Source organism: Crinia signifera, chromosome 3 (assembly GCF_055691185.1).
Source record: "Crinia signifera chromosome 3, ASM5569118v1, whole genome shotgun sequence".
NCBI lineage: Eukaryota > Metazoa > Chordata > Amphibia > Anura > Myobatrachidae > Crinia > Crinia signifera.
In genome coordinates, this window is record NC_139219.1 from 118023660 (window position 1) to 118050549 (window position 26890).

Here is a 26890-nt window from a genome sequence, read left to right on the forward strand (position 1 = left end):
ACTGTCAGTTGCACCAAAGGTTGTGCACCTGCTGCCCCTCACTGGTAATCAGTGTTGCATCACTGATCACCTTTTTTTTTTTTTTGAGGCTGCTGTGGGGTCTTTTTTTAATTTTTTTTTTACACACACTGTGATTTTGTGGGTGTCCTGTGGCCACTGTGCGCTGATCAGTGACGTACATCACTGATCAGCTTTTTCGGCACAGGGTTGATCTATTTTTTTTTTTTGATCAAATTCCTGTTGCCTTTGAGCGCTGTTCAGTGACGGACGTTACTGACCAACATCTGTGCTCAATTTTTGGCGCAGGAGCTTTTTTTTTTTTTTTTAACCCCTTCAATTTTTTTTTTTTTTTTATTGGGATCAAATTCCTGTATAAAGTATTTTTTTTTTTCTGCACTACATACACACTACACACTACATACCCCCCGGGTTGAAATAAAGTTTGTACCCCCCCCTACACTATACACGTGTTGAAACATTTCACTACCAGTAACACAAAAATAAAAATGGCATCCCAAATGTCATCCCAAATGTCATCCCAGTCATCCAGAAGAATGTATTCAGCGGAGGAGGCATATGCCATGCTTGCCTCTGATTCTGACACAGCCAGTGAGGCAAGCGGGGAATTTGAAGGATTCATCTTAAGCTCCTCTTCCTCCTCTAGTGATGAGGGACCCCCTCAAAGACGCCCCCGTAGAGCAGCTGAGACCCCCCCCCCCCCAATAATTGATCTCGTATGGACCCCACCACCAGACAATTTTGAGCCCCAGGTTCCTGAGTTTTTGGCCATGCCAGGAATCCAATTTGATTCCACAGGTCTCAGAGAAATTGACTTTTTCAAATTATTTTTCTCTGATGATTTTATAAATTTAATGGTGGACCAAACTAATTTATATGCCCAGCAGTTTATTGCTCAAAACCCCACGTCATCATTTGCTAGGTGGACCCCTGTAGATGCAGTAGAGATGATGACGTTTTGGGGTCTGGTGTTTCATATGGGCATAGTAAAAAAGCCAGAAATTAGGCAATATTGGAGTACAGATGTTCTGTACAGCACCCCATTTTACCGTATGGCCATGCCCCGGGCTCGATTTGAGACGATCCTTAAATTTTTGCATTACAACGATAATGCACAGTGCCCTCCCAGAGATGATCCCACCTTTGACCGGCTATTCAAAGTCAGGCCGGTCATTGATCATTTCAGTGCCAAATTTGCAGAGATGTACATCCCTGAAAAATTTATTTGTATTGACGAGTCCCTTATACATTTTAAAGGAAGGGTTAAATTCCGCCAGTACCTTCCCAGTAAGAGGGCAAGGTATGGCATAAAAATGTATAAGCTGTGTGAAAGCACCTCAGGGTACACCCACATGTTTAGGGTATATGAAGGGAAGGATTCAAGAATTGAACCGCCAGAATGCCCCCCCTCCCTCCCTCTATGTGGATAACTTTTACACTAGCATCCCCCTGTTTAAGGCCCTTGGTTCAAGAGGTACAGCAGCTTGCGGTACTGTGCGCAAGAACCAAAGAGGCCTCCCAAAAACGCACATTGCCCAAGTAATGAGAAGGGGTGAAAGCAGGGGAATATGCACCGAAAATATGTTGTTGGTCAAATATAAGGACAAGAGGGATGTCCTTATACTGACAACAATTCACGGAGACAGTACCACCTCCGTCCCTGTACGAGGTACCAGTACCCACACCTCCAAACCTAATTGTATCCTGGATTACAATAAGTACATGGGCGGAGTGGATCTTTCAGATCAGGTACTGAAGCCGTACAGTGCCCTGCGGAAAACAAAAATCTGGTACAAGAAGCTGGCCGTGTATATCATCCAGATGGCACTGTATAACGCTTACGTGCTATTCCGTTCTACCGGCCAGAGGGGGACATTTATGCACTTTCAAGAGGAAGTCATAAAGGGCCTAGTATTTGGGAACCAGCAGGCAGAGGGCCCCAGTACTTCTAGTACTGGCCCCCGTATTGTACCAGGGCAGCATTTTCCTGATGAAATCCCCTCCACTGGAAAAAAGGGCAGGACACAAAAAAGGTGCAAAGTTTGCTATAAAAAGGGAATAAGAAAGCAAACTATTTTCCAGTGTGACACTTGCCCCGACAAACCCGGCCTATGTATAAAGGAGTGTTTTAAAATATACCACACATCTATGGATTATTAGGTTCATAATTTCACCGTGCTTCGGGGGTCTTGCTAATGCCACATAGCACCCACCATTCATTCCACCAGAATCTGAGCCGCAAAATCCAAAAATCACTCCTTCCCTTCTGAGTCCTGCCATGCACCCAACTGGTATTTTTCGGTCACATGTGAGGCATTGCCGTACTCGGGAGAAATTGGGGCACATATTTTGGGGTGCTTTTTCTCCTTCATACCTTCTGAAAATGAAAAATTTTGAGCCAGAACTGCATTTTTGTGTAAAAAAATGTAATTTTTAATTTTCACTGCCCAGTTGTACCACAATTGGTGAAAACCCTGGGGGTTTGAAATGTACACTATACCCCTAGATGAATTCCCTGAGGGGTGTAGTTTGCAAAATGGGGTCACTTGTGGGGGGGTTCCACTGTATTGGTGCTTGGGGGGTCTTGCTAATGCGACATAGCACCCACCAACATTCCACCAGAATTTGTGCTGCAAAATCCAAATATCACTCCTTCCCTTCTGAGTCCTGCCACTTTTTGGTCACACATGTGGCATTGCCGTACTCGGGAGAAATTGGGGCACAGATTTTGGGGTGCTTTTTCTCCTTCATACCTTCTGAAAATGAAAAATTTTGAGCCAGAACTGCATTTTTGTGTAAAAAAATGTAATTTTTCATGTTCACTGCCCAGTTGTATCAAAATTGGTGAAACCCCTGGGGGTTTGAAATGTACACTATACCCCTAGATGAATTCCCTGAGGGGTGTAGTTTGCAAAATGGGGTCACTTGTGGGGGGGTTCCACTGTATTGGTGCTTGGGGGGTCTTGCTAATGCGACATAGCACCCACCAAAATTCCACCAGAATCTGAGCTGCAAAATCCAAAAATCACTCCTTCCCTTCTGAGTCCTGCCATGCACCCAAATGGTATTTTTTGGTCACATGTGAGGCATTGCCGTACTCGAGAGAAATTGGGGCACAGATTTTGGGGTGCTTTTTCTCCTTCATACCTTCTGAAAATGAAAAATTTTGAGCCAGAACTGCATTTTTGTGTAAAAAAATGTAATTTTTCATTTTCACTGCCCAGTTGTATCAAAATTGGTGAAACCCCTGGGGGTTTGAAATGTACACTATACCCCTAGATGAATTCCCTGAGGGGTGTAGTTTGCAAAATGGGGTCACTTGTGGGGGGGTTCCTAACTTTTAGCATCTTATGGTGCCTAGAAACCTACATGGTGCCTAAAAAATAATCTCATAAAAAGGAGGCTCCAAAATCAAGTAGGTGCTCCTTCTATTATGAAGCCTGTGGTTTGGTCAACGTGCACACTAGGGCCACATATAGGATATTTATGAAAACAAAAGAATTGGGGGAATCAATTTTTAGTCACATTACTCTAGTAAAATGTACTGTGTTCATTAGAAAAATGTATTAAAATTGCAAATCTGCAAAAAAAATGAAATTTTGAAATTTCACCTACACTTTGTTTTAATTCCTGTGAAACACCTAAAGGGTTAACAAACTTCCAAAATGCTGTTTTGAATACTGTGAGGGGTGCAGTTTTTGAAATGGTATCATTTATGGGGGTGTCTCACATACAAGTCCCTCAAAGTCACATCAGAACTGAACTGGTCCCTAAAAAAATCAGTGTTTGAAATTTTCTTGAAAATTTGAGAATTTGCTATTCATATTGTAAGCCTCCTAGTGTCCAAAAAAATTAAAAGGAAGTTGAAATAATGATGGAAACATAAAGTAGACATATGGTCTATGTTAGTTATTAACTATTTTGAGTGGTATGATTATTTGTCTCACAAGCAGAAAATTTAACATTTTGCAAATTGCTAAATTTTCCATTTTTTTCCGACATTTTGGTATTTTTCACAAAAAAACACAGACTGTATCGACCCAAATTTACCACTAATTTGAAGTACAATGTGTCACGAAAAAACAATCTCAAAATCACTGGGATAAGTAAAAGCAAAAAAAAGTTATCCCCACTTAAGTGATACATGTCAGATTTGAAAAAAAGGGCTCTGTCAGGAACGCAAAAACTGGCTCTGTCAGGAAGGGGTTAAACATATGCCACACAAATGATGCCCATTACACATATGCCCCACACCTTGATGCTCATTAATTAATAATCATCAAGGTATCTGGGGCATATGCCACACATGATGCCCATTATACAAATGCCCCACAGCGTGAAACTCATTATTAATGAGCATCAAGTGTGTGGCATCGTGTGTGGCATATGCCCCACACACCTTGATGATTATTAATTAATAAGTATCAAGGTGTGGGGCATATGTTTAATGGGCATTATTTGTGTGGCATATGTTTAATGACTCATTAAACATATGCCATACACATGATGCCCATTATACCTGTGGCGTCGATAAGTGCGGCAACCCGTGGACAAACAGTGCGCGGTGACGGGCGGGAACTCACTCAGGTCCGTGCGCTGCTGGGGAAACCTCTCCCTTCGCTCCCGGGCTGTCAGTCACTCCAGGGTCCCTCTCTGCAGTCTGTCGCCGGTATGCCGCCGTGTTTCCGCATACACACCAACACGGCCAATGCGTGGCAGGAGGACTCCGCCCACGCGTGCTCCTGCTGTGCTAGATGCCGCGAGTTGCATGCTGCTGCTGCGCCCGTGCCGCTTGATGGCGCTTAGAGGCGGTCGCACTCACCCTGCTCAGTCGCCGCCATTACACAAGCGGCAGCGGGGACTGGAGTCCCCGAGCTACTCTAAAACACCCGGCGAGCTACCCGTCGCTCGCGAGCTACCCGTCGCTCGCTGACCTAAGGAATCACATTGTATTCTCTAGATTGTGATTAATTGATAAAAAGGGTTTAATAGAAAGCATATGTAAAAAAAAAAAAATGATATACCGTATAAGACTGGCCGTATAAGACGACCCCCCCAACAATAGGAGGGCCCAGCTAAATGCAATAAGGGCCACGAGGGAATGAAATGCCCACCGTCCGAGAGGGCCTGACTATCATGCCCACAGGCCGAAGGGGCCCGATCTGTACCCACAGGCCTAGTGCCCGATCACCCGGTGGTCTAGGGAGGTGGCCTGGGGCCGCCTACCTGCTGTTGGGAGAGGCTGCAGGGGGGAGCTTCGTCAGCTCTTCTGCTGGTCTCTCCGGATCTGGACGACATCTTTCTTCTGCCGCTGTCCTGGCCAGCGGCGGCGCTGCTTCTCCTCCTCTTCGCCGCCCCGGCGTCTTCTGGCCTCTTCAGCGGCCACAGGAGCTCTTCTTCCCACCGCAGTCTTCTGCGCCGTCCTCTGGCGGCTTCCGGCGTCCTCTTGCTCCTCAGCCGGGGGACTTCCTTCCTCGCCCTCCCTGCGGCGTCCGACTTCAGTCACCGGAGGCGAGGCTGAGTACGGCGCAGTGAGTGCTGATTGGCTCGCCGCAGCAGTCTGCCATTGGCTCCTGACTCGGGAGCCCTGATTGGCTCCCGAATAGCGGGAGATTCAAACAGCCGCGAGTGGCTCTTTGGATTGGCGGCCGCAGCTGTGCCAGATTCAAAGCACCGCTCCGTTCGCCGCTGCTTCCATCCCCGCTGCACCTGTACTGTGGGTGCGGGGATTATACAGCTGATCCCCACGCCCGCCTCCATTAACCCTGTGCATCCTGGCCTGTGTACCCGGTGTATAAGACGACCCCCCACTCACTTGGAGGCATTTTTTTCAGGGGTAAAAAGTCGTCTTATACGCCGGCAAATACTGTGTGTGTATATGTGTATGTGTATATGTGTGTATGTGTATATGTATGTATATATGTGTGTGTATATATATATATATATATGTGTGTATATATATGTATGTATATATATATATATATATATATATATATATATATATATATATATATATATATATATATATATATATATATATATATATATATATATATATATTTCGATGGAATGACCGCACTCTCACTCATACATTTGAGTATCACAGGGGTGCACATAAAAGGAACAAACGGAGTCCGTGCCTTTAAATATAGAAAAGTTCTCCCGGTTGGGAATGTGCACTCGCCAATATATCAGAGACTTGCTCAGGTAAAATTCAAAGTGGTCTTTATTTTCATAAGGAGTTATCCGTATCTTTTGACAAAATATAGCCCCGACGTTTCGGTCCTACATCTGGACCTTTATCAAGGAGCCTGAAATATAACATACAGCATATCACCAACATGTGAATGCAAAAATTGTGTTCTAACAATAGAGCACAAAAACAAATATAAGTAACAAAAAGTAGAAAGCCATGTACTTACATAGGCAGAAGTATTCAAAGAGTATACATGGGTATAATAATCGCAGATAAGCATGGTTCAGGAACGCCAACCATGTCTGAGAACTGCCCAGGCCCGGACTTATATACCTGAAAACAGGAAGTCACATGTGCGGGTATTGCCGTTTGAACGGAACTCCGTCACCGGAAGTGCGTCACCGGATGTCCGGTGTATGGAACGCAAGCTTACAACATGCTAACTGAATGATTGGGCGGCACGTAGCGGTGACCCGCAACATCGTGCGTATCATGTAGCTGGAAGTCCGGTCTAGCTATCGATGTGGTGAAGGCTCAGCCGGTTCAATTATTATAACAGCGCATGCGCCTCATAGAAAAACTTGACTTAGAAAAAGTGACCTATTGTTTCAGGTAACGCCGGGGACCTGCTGTTACGACAACCTCAGATTATCAATTATCTACAAGTATGTAATAATCATAGTATTTGAAGACAAAGGATCAAAGGGAGATATATAAAGCATATATAAAGCGTACATAAAGCACATACATTGATAGTATGCCACTGAGTATGTCATGCAGGACAATTTTAAATGGAACAAGCGATGAAAAGATAAATAAATACATACATACAGAAATAAAGAAATAAAGATAGCACACATTGACATGCGCGCTAGACTAACGATTGACATAAAAAATATTGTGAAAAAAATTGTGAAAAAAAATATACAAAACAGATTTATTATGTATAGATCTTAATAAATAAATAAGAGTGGCCCTTTTAGACTATTAATGGGCCAGAATGGTAGTATATTGCCGATCATAGGCATAACCTCATTGTACAGCAAACCTAACCGGCAAGCCTACATCATATGGGGGGGTCTCATGAGGGGTCTAATTAGAGAACCTGTTGCAGATCTTGGGAATAAATATAGTAGCTGACAGAGATGGAAAGGTATGGGACAATGATGTAGCATAAACGATTTATGTTGATAATTGTTGATTCTTAGCACAAGAAGATGTTCAGCGGGTTGTTCTCGTTTAAGCCCCTTGGGGCTAGTGTGCCCAATCGATGGATCCATTTACTTTCTTTTTTTCTTAATAGAAGAGCTCTATCTCCACCCCTCTGCGGAGGAGGAACCCAATCTATAAAGGCGACATCTTAGACTGGCAATTTGGTGTCTAGCCGCAAGAAAATGCCTGGGGATCGGTAATTCAGTTTTATTGGTTTCAATGGCCGCTCTAACGGAGTTGCGATGATTCGCCATTCGTTCGCGGAATTTCCTGGTGGTCATCCCGGTATAGGCTAGGCCACATGGACAAGTCAACAAATATGACGTGGTCCATGAGGCAATGTAATCGGAACATGATCTTGATCTGCTTTCCGGACTGTAGATGGGGAAACCTATGGGGAATGTTACCTTGTCATTTGTTTTTTGTTTACTATGTACGGCGCTGCGGACACTTTGCGGTGCCTTATAAATAAACGTACTACTACTACTACTAACCACGTCGACCTTGTTCCATGTCGACCTAAAACCACATCGACCTAAAACCATGTCGACCTTTCAGCATGTCGACCTAGTTCAGTCGACCAAACGACCGTTTTTCCAGGTCCTGACCTGGGTAGAACATGACTATGACCTGGGTAGAGGGCAGTCGGTGTAAATGGGTACACTGGGTCATCCGACCCGGCTCCCATTTACATCAATGGGGTACCGCAGCATCCGCAGGTTGGACAGGGGGGCCCCAGACAGCCTGCGCTGCTGTCTGCTATATTCAGCAGACAGCAGCGGAGGAGGTGAATGGATACCGGTGTGAGGCATCCATTCACCTCCAGGACGATGGCTGGAGGGGTGCACGGAGGCTGGGGGCAGCCCAGCAGCTTACCTTGGTGCTGGGCTGTCCCCAGCACGGCGATCAGTGGTCCCGGCGGGGATCACCGCGGGCCTGGCGCTTGGAGATGATGTCATTACATTTATCTAAAATGAGCAATGTACAGAACGCTTTAAGGAGCCGCATCCCGCTGTAAGCTCCTCTTCTCCTTCTGACATCCTCTGTGTACTCCCTGGCTAGCAGCTGTACATGTACCAGAGACATGGTATCTTCTACTCTAGTAAGCCAGTATCCCCTAAATGTATCATCGGGGAACTGCAGCAGGAATCTCCGATCCCTGCTGCGATCCCCCTTTCAGCGCCGCTGGCCGCATCCCCATAGATTTCTATGGAGGATGCGAAGCCACCCGATGTACCAACATCGGGCAGCCCGGCTTCGCACCCCTGGGCTACCACCATTCTGAGATGGCGATAGCCCATTGTAGTCTATGCCTACACATCGCACTGCCCGGCTCGGATGAGAGGGGTCAGCGGGGGGTCTGACCCCCCGGCTTCTAGGTTAGGGCTTCGCAGGGACGGGCTCCTTTCGGAGCCCTGTCCCTGCGCCCTCAAAATTGCTAAATTGCCCCAATATGATCAATACCCCAGGACACCACCTCACAAAGGATTATTCCCTGTATTTGTCATTGTTCAAGTATATAGGTAGGCATGAGGGAAATGGTTGTATTTAATGGGTGAGTAGACACTTTTATTTTTATATCATAGGGACCCCCTCCTCCCTCCCGAAACTGGCAATGAAAAGGGGTCTTCAAGAGGGAGGCCTGATTTGTACAGTGAGCCACAGAATGTCAGACTCCACCTCCCCCTACTCAGAGCCGAATTTCCCATTAGGCACGTGAGGCACCGGCCTAGGGGTGGCACATGTTTGGGGGCGGCACTTGGATGCCTGTGATAGTACTGTTAGCCCAAAATGTACCAATAACTGCAAAATATCCACTGTGCTGTACTATATTCCATCTTAAATAGAGTGCAAATGGATAGGACATGCAGATACTGTCCTACTTAGTAAACATTATTGTTATGCCTAGGGGCGCCCTCATCCCTAAATCCGCCCCTGCCCCTACTGCCGTATCCGGCGGCGTGTATGCCTGAAATGCTGAGGGCCTATTGGGGAGATATTCAAGGGGAGGGGCTACAGGCTAATTGTAGTAGTAGTAGTAGTAGTAGTACAGAGACCGGTAGCCCCACAGGAAGGGACCCTGATATATATATGGGGGCAAACCCAACGTATTCAATATTCAATTATCTACTGTTTACCGTGCAGGGCTATTCAATTATTAGTCAATTTCCCCTGTGTGTAAAACCATAGATTCTACGGCTAATACTGTGGAGAACAATCTATGTTAAGTGCACCACCTAGGTCAGGGTTAGAGAACCTTTGGCCCCAGCTGTTGTTGGATTACACATCCCAGCATTCCCTGCAACAGTTTTATCATGGCCAAATAGCAAATTGTAGCAGGGCATGCTGGGATGTGTAGTCCAACAACAGCTGGAGGGCCAAAGGTTCCCCATCTCTGACCTACGACTTTGCTCTGTTTCTGGACTTCCCTCTTAACGAATGATTGCTATTACCTGTTCTAAACAGGTAAATGGGTAAGAAAGGTGTTTCCACACAGGTAATAACAATCAAACATTAAGAGGGAAGTCCAGAAACAGAGCATTGTGTCCCTCCTGGAAAGGGTCATGTTGGGAGGTATGGTACACTAACTCAAACCATAAATAACTGTCTTTTTTACACAAACTGAGCCGCAGAGCCGCCCAAAGGATCTAGATCTTTTCACTGACCGACCCGGGTCCGCTCAGTGACCCGGTTTGCCCATCTCTAGCCTGGGCCTCTGGTATTAAAACAATTTTGCAATCTCTGTCCTCACAGCTGGCTGCAAACACTGAAAGCCAAGCACCTGCTGCAGGATTTATCAGTCCTGTCAGTAAGGGTGGATAACATTACCTCCACCCCGGGCAAATCACGCTAGCGCGCAAAAGCCGCCATGTTGCCGGAGTCTATACATATTCACAGGACAATGGTGGGGACGAGGAGCCGTTACAGGATTTTCAGTCTTCCCTGCGTGGCCCAGTACCTTTCATTATGTCTATAGGAGAGGTCTTGGATCTCCCTCCACCATTAATGCAGGAGGGTGAACCATATTTTGTTTCACAGAGGAAACAACACGTTGTTTCCTGAGCAGGCTTATTTAGAGGACACAGTTGTAAAGAAAATATATTTCAACTGGATGCTAGGTGATAGTCCCTGGACCACTGGGGCAGTTACCACTACAAGGGCGATACGGATAGCCAGCGCCAGTTTAAATATTAGAAAAAGCCCATAGGCGGGGCTTCAGCGGAGAGGGACCAGAGCCTCTGTGCACATGCCAACACTGCTTCCTGCTTCTCCCTGGAAGCCATTTACGGTCTCTAGACACCCCTCAGCAGTGAGGGGGTGAGAATAGGGAGTTTGCAGCAGAACAGCAAGGGTTTTAGCGCTAAATCGCTCAGTGTGTCACACCGTGCACTCTTGTATTTCGCATTCAATGTGTGTGTATGTGTGTGTGTGTGTATGTATGTATGTGTGTATGTGTGTATGTATGTGTGTGTGTGTATGTATAATATATATATATATATATATATATATATATATATATATATCACAACAGAATGACCCCACGTGCGCCCTTAGATAATTATAAGCAGCTACTCTATGTCCCCCCCTGTTAGTGGGAGGCGATGTTTGGAAATAGGAGGAATAGAGATATAGAGAGCGCTTTCAACCACCAAATGGAGATTCAACCAATAGTTTGTCAAAATACAAAACAGTACAACACTAAATACTCAGATCGGTCACCCGAAGAAACCCTATTCATACTTAAAAGTATCGAATATATCCTCAAACGAAATTATTTCGAATTTAACAACACTTTCTACCTCCAAGTAAACGGCACAGCGATGGGGACCAAGTTTGCCCCATCGTATGCCAATTTGTTAATGGGCATGTGGGAGGAGAAGCATATATACCAATCGTCACACAAAACCCACATATTATTCTATCAACGTTATATTGACGACTTGATTTTAGTTTGGAAGGGTGATCTAGACAGCATTGAAGTATTTATGCTTGAGCTTCAGGTTAACGACTTCAATCTGAAGTTTACACACAAATGTAATCAAAGGAACATTGACTACCTAGATTTGGAACTCATTGGAAACCCAGGGACATTAGTCTCCACTAGGACTCATTTTAAAGATGTGGATTGTAACAGCTTCATTCCCTTCGACAGTTGCCACCACCCGAACTGGAAGAACAGCGTCCCTTACGCCCAGTTTGTTAGATTGAGACGTAATTGTAGTCATGTAGAAGACTACTTATCTCAATCTACACTGATGGCAGAACGTTTCATCGAAAAGGGTTACCACCCTCAGAAGATAGAGGAAGCAAAAACTAAAGCTCTGATCAAAAAAAGAGAAGACATTCTCCTCCCATCAGGACCAGCCAAACCCAATGAGACCACAACCAGACGATCATTCATTACCAAATATAATAAAGAAAATCATCAAATTAAAAAAATCCTAATCAAGCATTGGGACATCCTACTCAAGGACAATATACTAGGCCCACATCTACCTCCGAAACCAGACCTGATCTTTCGGCGAGCCACCAACCTGAAGAGCATGGTAGCTCCTAGTCGACTGAAATCTTTTCCTGCTAAAAACACCAGTAGCAATGCAACAGGGTTTCTTACCAAAAGAACCATCTGTATCCCATGCCAGAAATGCATTTGCTGTAAGCATATGGAGAAAAAGACATTCAATTGCAAGATCGATAAAAAACAATATACACCTAATCAGCCTGCCACCTGCAACTCCATCTACGTAATCTACAGGATCACGTGCAACTGTGGGTTCGCCTATATAGGCAAGACCAAAAGGCAGATTAAAATAAGACTGCAAGAGCATATGCAAAACATCAAACACAAATTGGTTATACATAGTGTCCCTAGGCACTACAAAGATAAACATGACTCGCAGGTTAATAACATCAATTTCACCTTTACCATACTTGAGGTCATCAGTCAGGATCCAAGAGGAGGCAACAGAGACCTTAGGCTGGCAAAACGAGAGACCTTTTGGATTTACACCCTGAACACGCTCTTCCCCAACGGTCTCAATGAGAACGTTGATATCGTTTCATTTTTGGGATAATTATTGTCCATACTGTTGAGAAACTCTTTCCTGCCACTATCAATTTCTTTTCTATTTCTATTTATCCATTTTCCCCTTTTTTTGCTCATCTTCCTCTCCCTAAGTTTACACACGGGTGTATCTGTCACGGTGTTTAACACGTCAAATTATAAAGAATTGTAAAAAATGGGTTTAATATATTATGTAAGGCAAACATAACACCACAACCCTCTTGATCATTCACACTACTCAATTGCACCCAGTAATAGTGCAATGAGTTTGGCACACACACAGTGGTACAGAAATTTGAGAGGTCAGGGATCACTTAAACACTATCATTCAGTGTCGATAGGTTTTGGCTATTCTAAGCCTATACCATGTTATCATTACAGTTCCTTTCACTCCACAGATCACTTTACCACTAAAATGCTAAACCGAATCCACTTTGTATGAAAAGTGACTATTATATACGCTCACTGTGTAGTTACTCTCCATATAGATTGGCACACTTCAAGAGAAATGTAATCACTTATTACTATGCACCTAGTTAATAACTTCTTTGATAAACATTGAGAGTTCACCAATTTATGAAATTTTATTCACGAATTGATGATTTACCATTCAACAATATCCCACCCACTCCACCTCCCCTGTCAATGGGCCATATGGTAGAAATTTCTTTATCATTTCATGTGCTGATGGGCCATGCAATAGTAATTGATTATATTAATTATTATTCTACATTATCTCACCTACTGTACCACCCCTGCCGATGGGCCATAGGGTAGGAATTCATAATATAGATGTTTTCCCTTATCATTTCATGTGCGGATGGGCCATGCTATAGTAATTATATTCTCTCCTCCTATATATTTTTTCATAAAATTGATTGTCATAAGAAGCTGTAGCATCACACTCAGGATCTTGATGCTCCTATGATGAATTTTACCATGGTAGCAAATAGAAGCAAATATATTCACCTCCTAGCGTTATAAATAAATCACTATTCCACTTCCAGCATTTATAATTAATTAATTATTTCCAACTAACACAGCGGAGATGTGTTATTCAATATATATCCGGATATCGTGACCCGCTGGTGGAACGCATTCATATCAGGAAATGCGCTGACACTGACAATGTGTTCAGCCCCCTCTCTTTAATTTGCGCTGACACGCAAGTGGAGCATGACCCGCTGGTGGAACGCATACTCATCAGTTAATGCGCTGACACTGACAAGGTGTTCAGCCCTCCATCTGTAGTTCGCGCTGACACGTTAGTGGAGCGCATTAGAAACAGGAAGTGCACCCACGATAGTGACCAATATTAGTTCCACCCGGAAGTTGGCTTTGACCCGCAATTGGAACACACGCAGGTCAATTAGATGACGATAGGACAGTAACCACAGCCCCCGTATGTCTAAATGCCAGTATCAACTGACATTAGGCAACAGCAATAATATATATTGTTAGGGAGGACGCTGTCCCCTCTTAATAGGATTTATTCATACAGTTTGCCACTCTTGACACACGGAAGTGATGTCACTGCTCCTGGGCTTAAAAGGCAGCCAGTTCAGCAGCTGGGTGTATCGGCAGACAGATCTTTGCAGAACTTCTCATTCAGACCAGGTAAGAGGAGGTGGTGTGGTGTTTGACCAAAGTTACTATGCCACTAGAATTGGTGTTAAGTATTCTGCATTAAACCCATTTTGATAGCGATTGCCATGCTTGTCACAGATGTATCGTGGATTGTCATTTTTGTGTAAAGTAACAATATTTAGGCACGTTTGTATAGTTATAATATGGATTAACTTTGCCTTATACAAAAAACTCTATTGGACTTGCATATTGAGCCCTGTTAAGGGAAAACTGCTTATATACACCTCTGTTAAGCCATTACACCTTTTGCTTTAGCCCCACAAACGGCAATCAGCCTGGATTCCTTGTTGCAATATTATTATTGCACTGGTCCAGGAAAAGAAAAGCTGTTTATTTACACTTGTTCCTAGTATTAACATTCTGTGTATTATCTTATTAAAGGGCAATTAGCCTGTAGATTACTTAAATATGTAGGAAGGAGGGATGGATTAATATTCCCCTTAGTTATATGAGACTGGCCACTGACTCTTACCCTTACCTAATTTGGTACAATCTAAATTATTCACAGAAACTGGATTTTCTGTTCTGCCTTCTACGTGCGTTTTATTTACCATCAGATGATTAGGTATGTATATGTCTTAATACATCCCACAGCCATATGGGTATGGGTACATTCATAATGGCCGCCATATATTCATTGCCCATCGTTTCAGATATTGTGGAGCCTAATCGCTGGACTTGGCCAAACACTGATTTTACCGGGTGGATAACCCCTTACTATGGGATGGTCCCACTTATTTGAATACCACCTACTATCTAAAGACCCATAAAAATTGTGGACCCTCCGTGATTACGTCGACCCTATAAAGAGATAATCTGGGTATGTGAATCATATAAACTTCTTCTAGCCTAAATGGGTTTAAAAACATTACTCAATACATAATTTTCCTACAACTATTAGGTGATCATCCTTTTAATGTGAAAGCTATCACACCCACTAGACCACTAAAGAAACTATACGTCAGTATGCCTATTGAAACTATCTTTTAGGTAGGTCTCCTTTCTTATAACCTCATCATGCATTTATAGTATAAAACCTATACTTTTATGTAAAAAAGATCTTTTGCCTCCCAGATATCTGAAGTATACCCCTGTGAGGGAGGTCATCACAACCTACGTAATTTTGGAGCAAAACAAGCTGGTATAAGCGCTGCTAAATTGCTTTTGGTACGTCCTATATCCTCCAAACCTACTTACTTCATTAAACATATAATGTATAAAAATTATTTTCAATACATGGTTCTCCTACAGATTTTGAAGTCCGCCCCTTTGAGGGAGTTCGATACTGTTTACGCATATCTGAAGAAATACACGCTGGTATAAGCAATTTAATATCACAATGGTATGTTCAATACCCTTCTATTTATCCTCTATTACATTTTCCATTAAGTGCTCTCTTTATACACTTGATTTATTATTTTTTTCTCTGTGCTCGTTCTCTTAAGTTATATTTATTTATTTTTAAGGACTAATAGGTCCGCTTGTTCTTAATAATTTTTAAACAAATATTAATTTTATAAAATGTATGTATAAAATGTGTATGTATAAAATGTGTATATTTTTGTATATGTATTGTAATTATCAGTATGTAATGTACCACCACTATTATTCTCACCATCTGCAGTACTAAACCCCTGATGAAGTCTTTTTCAAGACAAAACGCGTCGGGTTACTTTCATTTCCGAAAAGGACAACATTTCCAGATGTGACTCTGAAAAAATCATTAAAAAAAAAAGCACACTGGTTTTATAAATATTTGTACTGTTTTGTATTTTGACAAACTATTGGTTGAATCTCCATTTGGTGGTTGAAAGCGCTCTCTATATCTATTCTATATATATATATATATATATATATATATATGATGGAGGGGTCCGGCACTCACAATAAACTCGAAGTATTATGCTGGGGTGCCTTCCTCTGGAACCAGCTGGGATAAATAAAGGCTTTTTATTTTTCCACCAACAAGTCTGACGAGTGCCGCCTGCTTCCATATATATATATATATATATATATATATATATATATATATATATATATATATATATATATATATATATATATATATATATATATATATATATATATATATATATATATATATATATATATATATACACAGTAATACGAAACAAGTAGAGGCACTCCAGCGGTCTTGGTGAAAAAACAAAGTTTACTGGGAAACAGACGTTTCGGGGATACAAACACCCCTTCTTCAAGTGTACAATAACAAGTGTGAAAAGTGAAATGGCATACCTTTATACCGTGAGCATGAAGAGGCTCGCTCTCCTGTCTGGCCGTCCCTGCGGCGTCTGACGCGGCTTCCGGTTGCGTCACTGGGAGGCAGGACGTCCTGCTGGTCCTTGGCGTCTGTTACCTAGCAACCAGGAGACGCTTCCGGGCTGTCATGGCTACCGGAGGGCTGGGCAAACTGCGGAGAAAGGAGACCAATATTACATCCAACAAACAGTGCACAAAAAACATTTTTAATAAAAACAGTTAGAGTCCAGAAAAGTGACATGGCTCACCGTCCCCTGACTAGTGTATTTGAAAACAGGGAGAGACGGTGCGGTGAACTGCTCTGTGTCCCAGATGGGTACAGGCTCGTGGGTAGAATCTTGTAAAAAATCAGTTAAGCCGCTGGTGTGGGAGTAGGGGGTGTCCTTACATGTCCCTTCTCCTTGTGTTGTGGGCGCGGGGTGACAAAATCAAAATAAATGTGGGGAATATAGATACGAATAAAAATGAAAACTATGACGCCTTGCAGGTGTTACTATCTTAGACATAGCCAACATCCTGCGGCGTTGCGTGGGGTGCAGTGACTAAAAAAAACTGCAGCTCTAAAGATAATCCCAGTACTTGCTATGGGGAGATATTATCAAATGGAACTGGTCAGCAGTGTGCTAGCTGTGTCCTGGTCAAGATCTACGGGGAATGGGATACGTCCCGTGTTGCTGCGGTGTGCAGGATAGCAGTGGGCGAATGGCATCAAACAAAGATATTGAAGGACATTCCCATCGTCTCCCCATCGTTTGCAAACGTATTCATGTTCCAGGAGGAACAAAATATGTTCTTTGACAACCCTGACACGGCAGCCAGCATTCACATGTACGCACGTTTTATAGACGACGTGTTCCTATTGTGGACCGGGAGCGAGGAAGCATTTCACGAATTGGTGACCAGCATCAATTCCAGAGACTCCCCCATCCGAGTAACATCGCAGCATTCCAAAACCTCTATAAATTACCTCGACGTATTGGTTACTATCAAAGAAGGCAAACTACATACTTCCGTGTACAGCAAACCCACGGATAAAAACACTCTGCTGAAATTCACGAGCCACCATCCGAAAGCATTGGTAAAGGCGCTCCCCAGGTCACAAATGATCCGGGCAGCACGCATCAGCAGCGACATGCCCAACACCGTAGTGGAACTGGACAAACAAGTAAAAAAGTTTACAGAAAGGGGCTATCCACCCAAGGTACTAGATCTGCAGAAACAGGAGATCCTAGCGATCCCGAGATCGGAACTACTGTCCCATAAGCAGAGGGACACAGACAATGTTCTCCCCTGGACAGTTAAATTCAACACCACCAGCCCGGTTATTCCCCGGGCCTCCAGGGCCCTGTGGCCTATAGTGTCCACAGACAGCCATCTTAAATCCTTTAAAAATCTTAGACCCATGGTGTGTCACACCAGAGGCAAAAATATTAAGGATTTCGTGGTACACGCCGACATCTCTGCAATGAACCCACCCACTGGCACATTCCTGTCCAAAGCCCCAGGGTGCTACAGATGCCCCAAATGCACAACTTGTTCCCACATGATAGTAACCAAAGAATTCACAAATGCATCAGGTGATAAAAGGTATAAGATACGCCACGTCCTAGGATGCATGTCGACACACGCTGTGTACATGATTCTGTGTCCGTGTAACTTAAAGTACATCGGCAAAACTGTCAGAACGATCAGAGACAGAATGGCCCTCCACAGGTCCGCCATAAAAGCAGCCCTTGAGGGCAAACAATCTGACCAACCAGTGGCGAGACATTTCGCAGAGAAGGGCCATAAACTACATGAGCTGAAGCACATAGTCATCGATCAAGTACCTATGAGTCTGAGAGGCGGTGACAGAGCAGGGGCTCTGTTGCGCAAAGAAGTGAAATGGATCTACCTACTCAACACCAGTAGTCCAAGTGGTCTCAATGAAAGAATGTCCTTCAATATCTTTGTTTGATGCCATTCGCCCACTGCTATCCTGCACACCGCAGCAACACGGGACGTATCCCATTCCCCGTAGATCTTGACCAGGACACAGCTAGCACACTGCTGACCAGTTCCATTTGATAATATCTCCCCATAGCAAGTACTGGGATTATCTTTAGAGCTGCAGTTTTTTTAGTCACTGCACCCCACGCAACGCCGCAGGATGTTGGCTATGTCTAAGATAGTAACACCTGCAAGGCGTCATAGTTTTCATTTTTATTTGTATCTATATTCCCCACATTTATTTTGATTTTGTCACCCCGCGCCCACAACACAAGGAGAAGGGACATGTAAGGACACCCCCTACTCCCACACCAGCGGCTTAACTGATTTTTTACAAGATTCTACCCACGAGCCTGTACCCATCTGGGACACAGAGCAGTTCACCGCACCGTCTCTCCCTGTTTTCAAATACACTAGTCAGGGGACGGTGAGCCATGTCACTTTTCTGGACTCTAACTGTTTTTATTAAAAATGTTTTTTGTGCACTGTTTGTTGGATGTAATATTGGTCTCCTTTCTCCGCAGTTTGCCCAGCCCTCCGGTAGCCATGACAGCCCGGAAGCGTCTCCTGGTTGCTAGGTAACAGACGCCAAGGACCAGCAGGACGTCCTGCCTCCCAGTGACGCAACCGGAAGCCGCGTCAGACGCCGCAGGGACGGCCAGACAGGAGAGCGAGCCTCTTCATGCTCACGGTATAAAGGTATGCCATTTCACTTTTCACACTTGTTATTGTACACTTGAAGAAGGGGTGTTTGTATCCCCGAAACGTCTGTTTCCCAGTAAACTTTGTTTTTTCACCAAGACCGCTGGAGTGCCTCTACTTGTTTCGTATTACTGTGTATCTATCTGGACCGGAAGGCAGCTGCACTGAGATTCCCCTGGAGTGCCAGGCTGACTACGCACATATCTATATATATATATATATATATATATATATATATATATATATATATATATATATATATATATATATATATATATATATATATATATATATATATATATATATATATATACTGGGGGTTAAGTTTACAGGGTATACTGGTCCCATCAGTGTATTCTGAGCGCTCCCCCAAAGGCTTGTTAAAGCTACACACATCCAGTGATAGAGCTCACACATATATAGATTCTATACACTGCACACTGATTATATATATATATATATATATATATATATATATATATATATATATATATATATATATATATATATATATATATATATATATATATATATATATATATATATATATATATATATATATAGAAAAGCAGGGTCCGGCACAGCCTCCTATGCAGAGAGAATCACTCGGGTGCCTCCAACAAGGGAACAGATACAAGGGAAGACGATGTGGCACTCCAGAGAATTTGCAAAAAGCACACTTTAATAGCACAATACACCAACGTTTCAATGCCTACTTGGGCATTTTTTTCAAGGCTAAAATAACAAACACATCGTGTCCTACCTTATACCCACACCAAACAGCGCTGTGCCGCGACCGGGACCACGCACCCGTGCGGCGGCGCGGAAACAGTGACGTCATTCCGCTGACGCCTCTCCAAACGTCAGCGCCGCATGTCGCCATAACAACCTGGATAAACAAAGGAAAAGACATACGTTTAAAATGTTAACAAGTATTACAGACAAGGCAAATATCGCAATTAAGCAGATTACACAATTACAACTGTCACAATGAATGTTATGCCGGATCACTTAACGGAATATGGCAGGGAAGGCTAGAAAGGAGACAGCAATCTGAATGGATACGAAGCATAATAGAAAAAAACTGGGGGACGGAGTAAGGAATGTCACTCGCTCCGAGGTTAGGCATAAAGCAAAGAACAAAACACAAAAAACAAACAAGCGAAAGACCAAATTTAGACAATAAATATATAAGTAAATAAGTCATGAGCAAAACACCCTAAATGTTTAAATAAATGGTGTAAGCAAGGCGCCAGAAGGGGTTAAATACAGTAGAGAACGAGCAATTACAGTGACAGTACACTAATACCCGAGTGGTCATTAAGACCATTGGGGGTTACTGTCCCAAGCCTGAGAATCCACCTAGCTTCACTCTTGAGCAGACTAAGACCCCTGTTCCCACCCCGCAGTGAATCTGGCACATGGTCAATCATTCTATATTTAAGTTGGGACATGGTATGAGATAAAGTGACCCAATGGCGGGCCACTGGTTGTTCACTTTTACCTGTTAGAAGGGCATTTTTAATAGCTGACCTGTGGGCTGCCATCCGCTCCTTGAAGGAACGTTCCGTTTTGCCAACGTATGACAACCCACAGGGACAGACTATTTGATACACCACGTACTTGGTGTTACAGGTGAGCGTATGATTGATATACATACATTTCCCAGTTTGGGGATGGGGAAAGGTGTTTCCAATCATAAGGAAACGGCACGTGGTGCAAGTACACCGTATATTGCCTTTATTGGACCTCTTGTTACTTGGGCCAATTACAATATCAGTTTTGACAAGTGAATCTTTCAGGTTCTTAGGTCTTTTATAACAGGCTAGTAAATCCGTAGACTGTAGGCCCAAATCAGGATCTGATTTGACCATGTGCCAAAGTTTTTTTGAGGAAACATTAATAGTAGGACTGCTAGAGTTATAGGTGGTAACCCAGGGCATCCGGTCACCCAGAGTCTTCGCTAGGGGCTTGGGTATCAACAAATCCTTCCTCTCAATGCTATCAACTTTAGTTTTGGCTGACTCCAGTACTGCAGTCGGGTAACCCCTATCCTCGAATTTGGATATCATGAAATCCATCTGCTCAGCTGCTCTTATAGGGTCAGAATTGATGCGTTTGGTATGCAACAGCTGTGAGTAAGATAACCCACGTATAGAGGATTTGGGGTGACAACTGGAATAATGGAGCAGGTTGTTTCTATCCGTAGATTTAGAGAATAGACTGGTAGTCAACTGACCCGCTACACATCTAATTTCTACATCCAAAATCTGCAAATCGTCTATATAGCGGGTGTAGAAAAGAATACGACCCGCTATATGACGATCCTGAAAAAAGATTTCCTCCTCCATCCGAAACATAAAAATGTTTGCATATGAGGGGGCTACCGCCGCCCCCATAGCACATCCAGTCAACTGGAGGTAAAAGCCCCCATTATAAATGAAAAAATTCTTTGTTAGAATTAGCTCCAACAGCTGCAGCAATAGGTCCACATTAGGGCCAATGTACGCAGGGTGGTCTGTTATGTAGTCTCTAACTGCGGCCATTCCCAAATCATGGGGGATGACCGTGTAGAGACTACACACATCCACCGTAAAGAGATTGACATCGCTGCCAATATCCACAAAAGATTGTAATTTACATAATAACGACGTGGTATCCAAGAGATACCTAGGATGTGAACGGATGCAGGGCTGCAACACGCTGTCAATTAGGATCGAGGAGGGCTGAAACAGGGACTCACGTGCCGAAATTATAGGGCGGCCGGGGGGGTCAATTAAGGTTTTGTGGATCTTAGGGATCGTGTACATTAACGGCACCAAAGGAAAAGCAGGAAGTAATGCATCTTTCACCTGTGCAGTAATGAGTTTTTTATCAACCGCCTGCTGTAAGACACAATCCAACTCAATTTTAAATGCATTGGTGGGATCTTTGGGGAGTTTCTTATATGTAAGTCCATCGTTCAGATGTTTCATGACTTGGTCATGGTACTTGTCCCGATCTTGCAAAACAAGTGCACCCCCCTTATCCGCCGGGCGGAAAATTTATTTGTCATTTTTAGACAGTTCGCGCAAAGCCATACGCTCTGCTCTGGTCAGATTGTCCCGGGTCGGATATTTCTTCTGGACTTCTGTAGATACATCCTTATTAAGTAAACGCATATACGTCTTGATGGTAGGGTTAAACGACTGCGGATCGAATTGGGATTTTGGTAAAATTCTCTTTAACTGTGTAGGAATGGTGTCCCAACCTACAACTGGTTCTCTATTTGCCACTCCTGGCTCTCTTGGTTTAGAGAAAAAGTCTTTAAGCCTTAACTGGCGTGCTAAACGGTGTTGTTCAACATTCCAATTATTTTTGTCGAAGTGTGCGGTGGGTGTAAAGGAAAGGCCTTTGGATAAGAGGCTGGATTCCACTGGGGTTAGGGGATACGCGGATAGATTTATCACTAATTCTTGCCTCTCCCTACTGGTGGTCTTTTCCCAGCGCTTTTGTCTCTCGGCCTGGCCCCCCCTACGGGTGTAAGGTCGCCACCTCCTTGCGGGTTCCGTTTGCTGCGAACCCCTAAAGGGTGCAGCTGGCTGGTAGATGGAAGGCCCACTCCTGCACATTCTCCCTCGCTATTGGAGGAATTAAACTCGGTTGACGACCCTTGGTGTCTATCCGGGCCTCTATTGTGCCTCCGGAAGAATGGTTTCTTGGGACCCCCTGTACGTTGTGGGGCTGTCCACTGGTACACCAGGTTCAAGTCGTAGTCTGCGTCAACTTTAGTTTTTTTATCTCTCTTAAATTTAATTAAATTGCGTTTATATATTTGCAACTGGTCGTTCAATTTAGCATACCAGTCAGTGCTGGGGTCTTCGCTGAAGGTCGTTTTGTGGTTTGCTTCAAACTCTGTGATCTTATCCTTTGCCAATTTAACTTCTTGGGTAGAGTATTCGATTATTAGAAGCATCAGGTCAAAAGAACATTTGTTCATAATGGAGACCCACTTGCGGCAAAAGGTTGGATCATGTTTGCCAATCGTTGGACCATTCTTCATGCGCAAACCCCTAGGGATTTTTTAGCGCGATAATACTCGCTGAGCGACAGTCCATGATAGTAATAATCTATCTCCCGCTTTTTAAATTTTAGCAGGTCTCTGTACAAGTCTTCTAGTGATGCAGCCTCAGACAAATCATCCAAAAGATTACTGTACAATATGCCCTCAGCTTGCTCAGGTGTATAGCTGTGGGAAGCACCCACTGGGTACACTGTAGGGCAACAGCCTCCCACCGATTGGACCGGTGCAGCTTGTGACATACTATGTAGGAAAATGCCAATGTCAAAAGGGGACCTCACGGATCCACACACAAAAGGGTTAAAAATATGAGAGTGGAGATACACTCACAGTTGCAGCTCGTCGTCCACGAGTAGCAGCACAGTCCTTGGAATATGAGGTACAAAACCTGGGGGTGCCCCAACAGATGATCAGAACAATCGCTGATCCACCAATAGATATAGAAAAGCAGGGTCCGGCACAGCCTCCTATGCAGAGAGAATCACTCGGGTGCCTCCAACAAGGGAACAGATACAAGGGAAGACGATGTGGCACTCCAGAGAATTTGCAAAAAGCACACTTTAATAGCACAATACACCAACGTTTCAATGCCTACTTGTGTTTGTTATTTTAGCCTTGAAAAAAATGCCCAAGTAGGCATTGAAACGTTGGTGTATTGTGCTATTAAAGTGTGCTTTTTGCAAATTCTCTGGAGTGCCACATCGTCTTCCATTGTATCTGTTCCCTTGTTGGAGGCACCCGAGTGATTCTCTCTGCATAGGAGGCTGTGCCGGACCCTGCTTTTCTATATCTATTGGTGGATCAGCGATTGTTCTGATCATCTGTTGGGGCACCCCCAGGTTTTGTACCTCATATTCCAAGGACTGTGCTGCTACTCGTGGACGACGAGCTGCAACTGTGAGTGTATCTCCACTCTCATATTTTTAACCCTTTTGTGTGTGGATCCGTGAGGTCCCCTTTTGACATTGGCATTTTCCTACATAGTATGTCACAAGCTGCACCGGTCCAATCGGTGGGAGGCTATTGCCCTACAGTGTACCCAGTGGGTGCTTCCCACAGCTATACACCTGAGCAAGCTGAGGGCATATTGTACAGTAATCTTTTGGATGATTTGTCTGAGGCTGCATCACTAGAAGACTTGTACAGAGACCTGCTAAAATTTAAAAAGCGGGAGATAGATTATTACTATCATGGACTGTCGCTCAGCGAGTATTATCGCGCTAAAAAATCCCTAGGGGTTTGCGCATGAAGAATGGTCCAACGATTGGCAAACATGATCCAACCTTTTGCCGCAAGTGGGTCTCCATTATGAACAAATGTTCTTTTGACCTGATGCTTCTAATAATCGAATACTCTACCCAAGAAGTTAAATTGGCAAAGGATAAGATCACAGAGTTTGAAGCAAACCACAAAACGACCTTCAGCGAAGACCCCAGCACTGACTGGTAGGCTAAATTGAACGACCAGTTGCAAATATATAAACGCAATTTAATTAAATTTAAGAGAGATAAAAAAACTAAAGTTGACGCAGACTACAACTTGAACCTGGTGTACCAGTGGACAGCCCCACAACGTACAGGGGGTCCCAAGAAACCATTCTTCCGGAGGCACAATAGAGGCCCGGATAGACACCAAGGGTCGTCAACCGAGTTTAATTCCTCCAATAGCGAGGGAGAATGTGCAGGAGTGGGCCTTCCATCTACCAGCCAGCTGCACCCTTTAGGGGTTCGCAACAAACGGAACCCGCAAGGAGGTGGCGACCTTACACCCGTAGGGGGGGGCCAGGCCGAGAGACAAAAGCGCTGGAAAAAGACCACCAGTAGGGAGAGGCAAGAATTAGTGATAAATCTATCCTCGTATCCCCTAACCCCAGTGGAATCCAGCCTCTTATCCAAAGGCCTTTCCTTTACACCCACCGCACACTTCGACAAAAATAATTGGAATGTTGAACAACACCGTTTAGCACGCCAGTTAAGGCTTAAAGACTTTTTCTCTAAACCAAGAGAGCCAGGAGTGGCAAATAGAGAACCAGTTGTAGGTTGGGACACCATTCCTACACAGTTAAAGAGAATTTTACCAAAATCCCAATTCGATCCGCAGTCGTTTAACCCTACCATCAAGACGTATATGCGTTTACTTAATAAGGATGTATCTACAGAAGTCCAGAAGAAATATCCGACCCGGGACAATCTGACCAGAGCAGAGCGTATGGCTTTGCGCAAACTGTCTAAAAATGACAAATTAATTTTCCGCCCGGCGGATAAGGGGGGTGCACTTGTTTTGCAAGATCGGGACAAGTACCATGACCAAGTCATGAAACATCTGAACGATGGACTTACATATAAGAAACTCCCCAAAGATCCCACCAATGCATTTAAAATTGAGTTGGATTGTGTCTTACAGCAGGCGGTTGATAAAAAACTCATTACTGCACAGGTGAAAGATGCATTACTTCCTGCTTTTCCTTTGGTGCCGTTAATGTACACGATCCCTAAGATCCACAAAACCTTAATTGACCCCCCCGGCCGCCCTATAATTTCGGCACGTGAGTCCCTGTTTCAGCCCTCCTCGATCCTAATTGACAGCGTGTTGCAGCCCTGCATCCGTTCACATCCTAGGTATCTCTTGGATACCACGTCGTTATTATGTAAATTACAATCTTTTGTGGATATTGGCAGCGATGTCAATCTCTTTACGGTGGATGTGTGTAGTCTCTACACGGTCATCCCCCATGATTTGGGAATGGCCGCAGTTAGAGACTACATAACAGACCACCCTGCGTACATTGGCCCTAATGTGGACCTATTGCTGCAGCTGTTGGAGCTAATTCTAACAAAGAATTTTTTCATTTATAATGGGGGCTTTTACCTCCAGTTGACTGGATGTGCTATGGGGGCGGCGGTAGCCCCCTCATATGCAAACATTTTTATGTTTCGGATGGAGGAGGAAATCTTTTTTTCAGGATCGTCATATAGCGGGTCGTATTCTTTTCTACACCCGCTATATAGACTATTTGCAGATTTTTTAGAGGGGTCCAGCTGTTGATTTGGTTAGACATCTGGAACAACACAACACTACATCAAGTCCTGTGAAATTTACCTTTACTCACAGCAAGGAGGTTATAACCTTTCTGGATGTAGAAATTAGATGTGTAGCGGGTCAGTTGACTACCAGTCTATTCTCTAAATCTACGGATAGAAACAACCTGCTCCATTATTCCAGTTGTCACCCCAAATCCTCTATACGTGGGTTATCTTACTCACAGCTGTTGCATACCAAACGCATCAATTCTGATCCTATAAGAGCAGCTGAGCAGATGGATTTCATGATATCCAAATTCGAGGATAGGGGTTACCCGACTGCAGTACTGGAGTCAGCCAAAACTAAAGTTGATAGCATTGAGAGGAAGGATTTGTTGATACCCAAGCCCCTAGCGAAGACTCTGGGTGACCGGATGCCCTGGGTTACCACCTATAACTCTAGCAGTCCTACTATTAATGTTTCCTCAAAAAAACTTTGGCACATGGTCAAATCAGATCCTGATTTGGGCCTACAGTCTACGGATTTACTAGCCTGTTATAAAAGACCTAAGAACCTGAAAGATTCACTTGTCAAAACTGATATTGTAATTGGCCCAAGTAACAAGAGGTCCAATAAAGGCAATATACGGTGTACTTGCACCACGTGCCGTTTCCTTATGATTGGAAACACCTTTCCCCAT

At 43.8% G+C, this 26890-nt stretch overlaps 1 protein-coding gene across 6 annotated transcripts in view; it reads left to right on the forward strand.

The window, feature by feature from the left end:
* The window catches only part of TAF5L (TATA-box binding protein associated factor 5 like), a 315508-nt gene that overhangs the window by 16219 nt on the left and 272399 nt on the right, over window positions 1–26890 (forward strand). Inside the window, exons 1-4 of one of the 6 annotated variants that reach the window (XM_083176413.1) lie at window positions 14546–14958; window positions 15040–15128; window positions 15213–15305; window positions 15390–15480. The exons of 2 other annotated variants lie outside the window; for them this stretch is intronic. In XM_083176413.1, coding sequence (XP_083032539.1) covers window positions 15478–15480 — 3 coding nt within the window. In that variant the 5' untranslated portion in view covers window positions 14546–14958; window positions 15040–15128; window positions 15213–15305; window positions 15390–15477. Of the gene's footprint in view, window positions 1–14545; window positions 15129–15212; window positions 15306–15389; window positions 15481–26890 lie in introns of those variants that run through there. 3 more of the 6 variants (XM_083176414.1, XM_083176412.1, XM_083176415.1) reach the window with 3 other exon arrangements.